The sequence below is a fragment of the Neodiprion fabricii genome, chromosome 3 (assembly GCF_021155785.1).
Source record: "Neodiprion fabricii isolate iyNeoFabr1 chromosome 3, iyNeoFabr1.1, whole genome shotgun sequence".
Taxonomy (NCBI): domain Eukaryota; kingdom Metazoa; phylum Arthropoda; class Insecta; order Hymenoptera; family Diprionidae; genus Neodiprion; species Neodiprion fabricii.
In genome coordinates, this window is record NC_060241.1 from 34,068,391 (window position 1) to 34,076,647 (window position 8,257).

The window sequence follows — 8,257 nt, forward strand, 5'->3', positions numbered from 1 at the left end:
TCGAAAAAGAATAACTAACAATATCGATTGCAATTGTCAATTAATAAATTAATTTGTTAACGCAAAGCTTTTCTTTCCTCAAAATTACACACTTCGGTAAGAAATGAAATAAGTAGGTGGCAATGAGGAAGTGTCAACGTGACAGCTGGTCAGCAGACGACGTGAAAATCGGACTATTTTTATTATCTGCACACACAGTGCAATTCCTGTTCCTACATCGTAATACTTATCTAGTCGGTCAATATAAGCCTCGGAATACGTGTCTCCTAATTGATTTTCAAAAATTTTTAATATCCAAAGTCTACCTCATTCATACTGTCAACTCCAATTCGTAACCTAACAATTTATTATTTTGATCGCGAAGTTTAGTGCACATTCGTGCATGCCTCTTTATTGCATACACACAATGTATATGCTGTAACACGCACAATTTTTCGAGGCGCCTAAAAAGGTGGCCGGGCGTAATTTAGCCACACCGGATCGATTTTATTCAAATAATCTGGATTTAAAATCAAGTTTAAAGCGTCGGATTTTTGAATCAAAGAAACCAGCCTGTGGACAGTTAAGATGTATTGAATGTTGAAAATGAGGATAGCAAAGTCTACTGTGATCTTTTTGGTCTTCGTACTGATGCTGTCAGTGTTTATGGCCAATGTAACCAATCTCATTAACGTTGACTCGCATGCCACTAACAATACACCACTCTACGAAGGATTGGATGACGCTGAACCCCAATGGCTCCCTCCAAAGAAATATGACATTTCTGAATCGCCTGACAACCTTGTGTGGTTTTTACAGGTTCGATTGTGATAACAATTGTTCGATGTCTATGCCTTTTTACTTACACTAAGTTATGCTCCGCCAATATGCAGCTGATTTCGTACTTTTATTTCAGACCACACAGCATGGTCATTGATTCACTTGTAATATTTTTCAGATATCGGATATTCATGTTAGCATCTTTCAAGATCCATCTAGAATTACAGAATTGAAAGAATTTTGTGACATCACGGTTAGCGCGATCAGGCCTGCGGTTGTTCTTGCCTCTGGTAAGCTTATTTCAGAATTATATTATAGAATTTGACTTGATGGCTAGATTGCAAATATTTAATTTTACATGGTGAATAAATTTTGTCTGTCTGAGTGTCTGAGTATATAAATTAAAAATTATGAACTGTGAATTTATAGGTGACTTGACTGATGCAAAGGCAAAGGATAAAATGGGGTCAGGGCAGATTCAAGGAGAATGGGAGCATTATAGGAAAGTTCTAGAAGAATCGGATGTTTTAAAAAAAACTGAGTGGCTCGACGTCAGAGGAAATCATGGTAGTATTCAAGCTATTTATCATAACTGAAATGCCAAAAATACAGCACAGCGAGTGGGAACAGAAACTGTTGAAGTTGATGACCGATCATCAGTATCTGTACAGACTTGCACCTTCGTTTTTTCTATATTTTGATTTACACTGTCTACATTTTATAATTTTGTATAATAAACCTTGCTACCAAAATTTCAGACAACTTCAATGTGCTCAGCTTGGCTTCCAAAGAGAATTATTACCTAAACTATTCAGTTCAGGGCCGTGAGCACCCACGATCATATATGCACCAAACTGCAGTCGGATCAGAGAAATATACTTTCATTGCGATTGACGCTTGCTTAGAACCTGGGCCACGTAGACCATTCAATTTTGTCGGAATTTTCACTAATACCGAAGCGGATAGTATTGGAAAATATGTGCAGCAGGCAAGGGCACAAGGTGGAGATTACATTATATGGTTTGGACACTATCCAACGTCGTGCATATTAGCACAATGCAGCGGAGGGATTCGAAGTATTCTGGGTAAATCTAATTTGTCGGAAGTCGGAGTGCAAATTGCATGCATTGTATTTAATATCACAAAGTGTTATATGTCATGCATTTTGTGAGAACCATCACGTGTCATGATTAATGGCAGTTGTTCTAATTTAGGGAGATATAGAGAAGGACTTGTCTACCTTTGTGGACACTTTCATACACTGGCTGGCACTGTGCCTAACATGTACACATTACAGCAGGCAGGATTTCTGGAATTGGAACTTGCGGACTGGAAGGATAACAGAGCGTAAGCTAAATGTAGTGGCTTGTTTATCTTATAAGGAAAAGAAGTTGTAAAATATCCTTAAACAATTATCTCGATATATAAATACTTGCGAAAAAATTTGACGTAACTGTGCATGAATACCGTACAAATTCGATATTGTTGGCATTTCTAATAGTCTATAGTACTTCATGAAACATGCATGGAAGATTGCACAGTTCGAATTTTATTTTTATGGTGTGGCTTTACCAGTAGTTCTGCCTCATTTACTTTTACTTATTGTTAGGTATCGACTAGCAGCAATAGATCATGGTCAATTTTCATTTATTGACATAAAACATCGTGACTGGCCTGTGGCATTGATCACCAATCCGAAACATGCACTATACGTGATGCCGCAAAAAGAGAATTTACAGTCTATTTTTGAATCTACGCACATCAGGTAAACACTGCTTTCAATGCGTTCATCTCTCCCCATAGACTTTTTTACCCATATGAAGCCTGCTTTAATCGGATCTCTCTCGTCATTGCTTTCTATTCAAAATGAGGACTGGCTATTATTCACTTTTTTAATCTTTTAATTTTAGTATGAAACTCACGAAAACGCATAAAGCGGCTAGAATATTTTCTCTGAATCATCTCATATCATATACGGTGTTATATCATTGAGGTGCAACAATTCTGGTAACATTGTCTGCTATCCAATCATTACTTATTTTGTTTTTTTTTTCTTTTACAATTTTTGGTCAATTTATAATACAATATCGAATTTAATATTAGATTGTGAAAAGTTATATTCCTCAGTGAAAAAGTCAATCCTTAGCTAATGAATTGTTGCAGAGTATTGGCATTCTCCATCACAGATCTGAAATCTGTTGAAGTTCAGATTGACAATGGGAGATGGTTGGAATGCCGACAAGTTAAAGGGCCACTTTACAGTGTCAAATGGAATCCAAAAGAATACAAAAGTGGGCTCCATCACATACAGGTTTATTTGCATGTTAAGCTGCTTACACACAGAATATTGAATGAGATTTTTCACGCAATTTTCTTGTTGATAAATATGCAATATACTCTTATACTGTTATTTGGATGTCAGACCATTGATTTGTGACATTTAGATAGTCTTGACTTGCTCACAGAATCTGATGTTTAAATACTCTCTATATGGTAATCCTGTTGAAGTCAAACTCTCTGTGTAAACAACTTACTGGTTGAAATTCTAATCACTCTAGGTAATGGTTTGTTGGTAAAGTTGTACTGATATTTTTTAAATCGTCTTTTTTCTGTTGCTCAACTTCCACAGTATATGATTTATATTTTTTAGACAATGTTCATGTAACCAAAACTAAATATCTGTAGAATCTGAGCTGAGTATTTCCGTCTTGATAATATTCTTTGATTAACTTGGCCTTTCGTTGCAGTATATTACATATTATAACAATGTTTGTCATATTGATATAGTTCCTGAATAGTTTAATGATATCATGTTAAAATTATTAATAAAATTACTGCATGGAAATGCTGTGAGATACGAATTTCATCGTTCGAAATGAGAAAAATCGTATGTGACTGGTGCTTTATTGGCTATTACTACCGATAAGCAGCATTACTAATAACTATCGACTAGTATCTACTATAACTACTTTTCTTACATTTTCCATCAAATCTGCATTCTCCTTGTTTCTTTGTATTTAAATTCATCAGGTTATGGCGTGACTTTAGATAAAGGGTGAAAGTAGCATCTTCCATCATTAGTCATGCTGTTTCTTTCACAGGTTCGAGTTGTGGATAATGATGGACGAGAGAAACTCACAAGTCAGCCATTTTCTTTGGATGGAACCAGATTGTCATTCCGAATCTTACCCAGAATGCTTCTCATGTCTAATATAAGTCACTTTGTAAGTGGTAAAAAAAACTTGTGTTCATTTTTCCGACTTGGGACATTTTTTTTTTTAAAGTGCCAACTATATTACTTTTAATTACATAGAGAAATTATTCTTGCTAAGATTGCTCAGAAGTAAATGACCAACTAACAATTTAATAATGATTACAGTTTCAAGTTTTGTTTGGCACAATGCTGATTCTGCTGGTGGTTCCATTAAGTGTTCTTCGATTTCTCCACAAGCTCTGTGAAAGTAAGCTATTACAAATCTGTTTCATTCGGTCAGAATGGTGTTGAAAACTCATCTGCTTATTCTTAGGTGGAAAGCTGCAGCGTCCTAGAATACGCATAAAAGTATTTCAGCGGTGGATTCGCAAATTATGGATTCTGTCCACCATTGACCGTCTTTTCTACCCATTAGTACTATATGCATTGTATCTAACAGTGGGTATGTAGGGATGTATATATATTTCTCTACAAATCGTGTAACATTTTGCAGGATGTGTTCACTAACTCATATTTATAGGTCCATGGAGTATCGGAGAAATCATCGAGAATCATACTGGGATGATATTCGCATGGGGCACATGGGTTGGATCGTCTTACCTTCCTGGATCTTTCACCTATGCTTATGGTTTCTTTCAATTATTATCTTTTCAATTACCTCTCACACTAATCCTAGCTCACCGTGCTGACCAAAGGTGATTTTATTCAAATAATGACATTTCATGTTCTCACCTGAAATTTATACCAGAAACATTTCCCCGTCTGTGTTGAAACCAATAATCTAATCTTTTGCAGGGTATATCTAACGGAGAAACCGTCAAGAAAACCTCCTACAATATTAAATCTGTTACAGAGGCATACATTGCTTGTGTTATTAGTTACTATGCAGGCAAGTATGGTGTATTTTTTCTGGCTTGCTTATGGAACCATGGCTATCATCCTTGGTCCCATGCGTACTTGGAGTGTACTTTTAGCCATTGTTTTATGGTACCAAATTAACGTGATGCCTGAAAAATGCTTCAGGTCAGTATTTTATTTTTCCTACATTTATTCTCATAATTTTCTCATGTATGAGTTTAAGCTGAAAGTTTCGCTGTGAGAATGTGGCAATTTATTCTTTAAATTAACAAAAAACAAATTGATCGTTTTTATTATGTAATATTTAGACGAAAATATCTTTTTACAACAGGAGCGCGGCAATGGTATGGTCATCCAAAAGACCCGTAATAAACAACACGGAAAATGAGGCTAATTCGGAGGAGTCTAGCAGTCATAAACAATGATTAAAAACTGTTTTGAATGGGTATTTGTTAGTTAGCCTAAATTAGGATTTGAATAGTCGCTCATAAGTTTGTTTCCAAAGGATATATCAATTTCCAGAATTCTTTCTTGATTAGAATCTACATGCATGGATACAAGAATTAATCAGCTACCAAAGATAACTATCTTACACGATCTCACTGATACAATCTTTATATTTGTAAGAAACTGAGCTGGGTTATATGTTTCATAAATGTTTTCCGCGAGTCAAGTTTAAACATCTCCATCGACAGCTGATATGAATTTTACAATTCCAAATTATATTAATAAACGTTGTCGATGATACACAATTGATTTGAAAACGCACAATCTGTTATTATAATTAGTAAATATTTAGACATACGTATGTATATATAAAATGTACTTTCAGCATATGATGAAACCATTCAACCTAGAATGAGTAATTGACGTTACTTTTTTTGGCTTGAAGTTTCTTATTGTTGAAGAAAAATCAGAGAGGCAAGTAAAAGCAGAAAATCCCATTGAATTAAAATTATCAGTATTTTTCTAAATTGCAAGAATTTAGGACAGCCCATTTCAAGTGAATTTGAAATTTCTGAAGTCCGTTACAGGAGTTAGGATACTGCGTGTCAAAGTAGCTTTTAGTGTGTGATTTTCTGTCAGGTGAAATAACTCATGAAGAATATACTTATTATCGTCGATATGAACTCTTACAATCTTACAGTATTTGAAGATTATCTAAAATCAAATGATCAAACACCTTATTCATGAGGTACGTATATTAATGTGATGCAGCAAACACGATAAATGTATTGTATAGGAAAACTATGCAACAACCATTATTGATGTCGCATTGAAATCTTAGATAAGATCAGTTTCTTTGAATAATAGATGAATCTATCTTTTTTAAAACTATATGAAAGTATTCCCTGAATGGACAATTGAGTCAGGTTTTCCTTGACCGAGATAGAGTAACTGGTACAGGAAAAAATGTCTGAAAAATAACATAACTGATGAACTCATACGTAGCGTTATTTATTCGTTGGGTTAAAACACTGATGAATATGTTCAATTGTTGGGTAGTAATTCTAGCACAAGTTCAATGTTACAAAGACAAGCCAGCGAATAATAAATATTTTTGAAAAAGAAAACTGTGTTCATCGATATCAGGAATGTGTAATAATATTGACAAGTTTGAAAACCTAATTTAAAACTCACTAAAACTTTTCCGAAAGTTGGTTTTGGATTAGGAAAAAAAACCATTTTTGTGATAATAACAATTTGTTGTATTCCAAACTCATTACTGAAAATAATTTTTTAATTTCCACAATTTTACGAAATTGAATGTATAACTAGGTTTGTGTTTTACTTGAATTTATTTCAGTTACTCAACTATGAATCTAATACTCGAGACTTGTCGTCGATAGAAAAATACGCAATAAAACTTATGCATGATAGTAAATATTGGAAATAGATAAATTTGATGATTTGAAATATTTATTTTCTTGACTTTGTACAATATTTTAAATAAGTTTATTACTTACTATACAAATAACCTTATAAAGAACAAATTTTTGGGAGAATTTCTCCGCATCTTGCTGCTACTTTAATTTGAGCATACTGATCTGCCCTTGTTTTACCAATGTTTACAATAGCTATAGGTCTTTTCGCCTCGACTGCCTGAAGAATTATTCTTAGCCCAGAGAAAACGGAAAGTGAAGATCCTAGTACCAGTAAAGAATCCGCCATTTCCACTTCCTGCTTTACTTTATCCACCCTTTGCCGTGGAACATTGTCCCCAAAGAACACAATGTCAGGTTTCAATATTCCTCCACATTTACCGCAAGATGGTACAACAAAGTTTTCAACCTGATCCTAAAGAAATGAAAGGGCAATTTATGTCAATATAGCAGTAACCAATAATGTTAATAATTGAATTTATTTTCTGATATATGATCGATGGTACCTGCGACAATTCAACATCTCCATCAGGTCTCATCATCTGAGCTTCAGCCTTCATGTCTTTATTGTTTTGCTGTAGTATTTTCTGTAAATCGTATCTAGAGATTTTATGGTCGCAGTTTAAACATGTAACTCTAAAAGCAGTTCCATGGAGTTCGATCACATTTTTACTTCCAGCTTTGAAATGCAAATTGTCTACATTTTGCGTAATTACGCAGCTTACTTTCCCCGCATCTTCCAAATTCTTCAGTATCTTGTGTGTAGAATTGGGTACAAAAGAAGAGAACCTGCAGTAATGTTATTAGCAAACAGCTCTACTTCGACGATTGGATTTGTCAATACTGAAAAGTAATCAGAATACCAAACCTCGGCCATCCAACGTAATTCCTTGCCCAATATCGTCGTCTCGTTTGTTTACTTTCACAAAACTCTTTGTACAACACAGGTCTTCGGTCACTCCTGGCATACAAGCCTACGCCTTCGGATCTATAATCTGGAATTCCACTTTCCGTTGATATTCCAGCACCAGTTAGAACGCATATTTTATTTGAATTTGTCATGAAACTTTCCAATTCCGATAATTCTTTCTCTCCGACGGGTTGACATTTCGGTACAAATGCTAGCGTTGAACAGCTGATACGATCTGTCAAATTAATGAAATTTAAACTCTGTTGAATATTGTGAATTTGAAATAACTTTCTCCATTTCAGAGACATTATTTTATATCCCTGCTAACTCTATTTGATATTTGCTACTTTACTATAATACATTTGAAAACATTGTTGAAACTAACAAGGTTAAAAACCCCGAAAATATTGGAGGTTACATAATGGAAATAATCCATACAATAATAGTGGCCATCGAGGTATCAAGGCTACATACGTTTAGCGTCACTGATATATTTCAGCGTCTTTGGTTTCAGCCATTAATATCTGTACTCAAAGCGTTCTCCAAACTAGCTATAATCGTGTCTAACTATTGTCTAGTGTCTAGGTATATGACGGAGCAATATTATATACCACAGTCTACTTCTTTATCGAA

At 34.6% G+C, this 8,257-nt stretch overlaps 2 protein-coding genes across 4 annotated transcripts; one reads left to right on the forward strand and one right to left on the reverse strand.

Moving 5' to 3' along the window:
- The first annotated feature begins 191 nt into the window (after positions 1-191).
- Positions 192-6,405, forward strand: LOC124178125 (transmembrane protein 62-like). The gene is made up of 13 exons (XM_046561292.1): positions 192-798; positions 938-1,049; positions 1,189-1,326; positions 1,518-1,844; positions 1,974-2,106; positions 2,369-2,524; positions 2,923-3,070; positions 3,861-3,983; positions 4,139-4,220; positions 4,287-4,415; positions 4,494-4,668; positions 4,769-4,996; positions 5,163-6,405. Exons 1-13 carry the CDS (start codon positions 577-579, stop codon positions 5,254-5,256), a joined length of 2,067 nt encoding a protein of 688 aa, XP_046417248.1. The 5' UTR covers positions 192-576; the 3' UTR covers positions 5,257-6,405.
- Positions 6,406-6,733: 328 nt separating this feature from the next.
- LOC124178130 (NAD-dependent protein deacylase Sirt4) lies at positions 6,734-8,197 on the reverse strand. 3 transcript variants are annotated; one of them, XM_046561303.1, is made up of 4 exons: positions 8,099-8,197; positions 7,583-7,859; positions 7,221-7,503; positions 6,734-7,129 (listed from the first exon to the last, which is right to left on the reverse strand). In XM_046561303.1, the coding sequence occupies exons 2-4, from the start codon at positions 7,774-7,776 to the stop codon at positions 6,812-6,814; spliced, it is 795 nt and encodes a 264-aa protein (XP_046417259.1). In that variant the 5' UTR covers positions 7,777-7,859; positions 8,099-8,197; the 3' UTR covers positions 6,734-6,811. The 3 variants fall into 3 exon arrangements, with proteins under 3 accessions (XP_046417259.1, XP_046417258.1, XP_046417256.1); XM_046561302.1 differs by having other exon boundaries at positions 8,010-8,158; XM_046561300.1 differs by lacking the exon at positions 8,099-8,197 and having other exon boundaries at positions 7,583-8,092.
- Positions 8,198-8,257: the final 60 nt, after the last annotated feature.

Coding starts and splice junctions, on each gene's coding strand:
- LOC124178130 (XM_046561300.1), bottom strand. CDS start 7,932: ATGTCTCTGAAATGGAGAAAGTTATTTCAAATTCACAATATTCAACAG. Junction 7,504..7,582: donor AATTACGTTGGATGGCCGAG/GTTTGGTATTCT, acceptor ACATTACTGCAG/GTTCTCTTCTTTTGTACCCA. Junction 7,130..7,220: donor GAGATGTTGAATTGTCGCAG/GTACCATCGATC, acceptor TCATTTCTTTAG/GATCAGGTTGAAAACTTTGT.
- LOC124178125 (XM_046561292.1), top strand. CDS start 577: ATGTTGAAAATGAGGATAGCAAAGTCTACTGTGATCTTTTTGGTCTTC. Junction 2,107..2,368: donor GACTGGAAGGATAACAGAGC/GTAAGCTAAATG, acceptor ACTTATTGTTAG/GTATCGACTAGCAGCAATAG. Junction 3,984..4,138: donor TGTCTAATATAAGTCACTTT/GTAAGTGGTAAA, acceptor TAATGATTACAG/TTTCAAGTTTTGTTTGGCAC.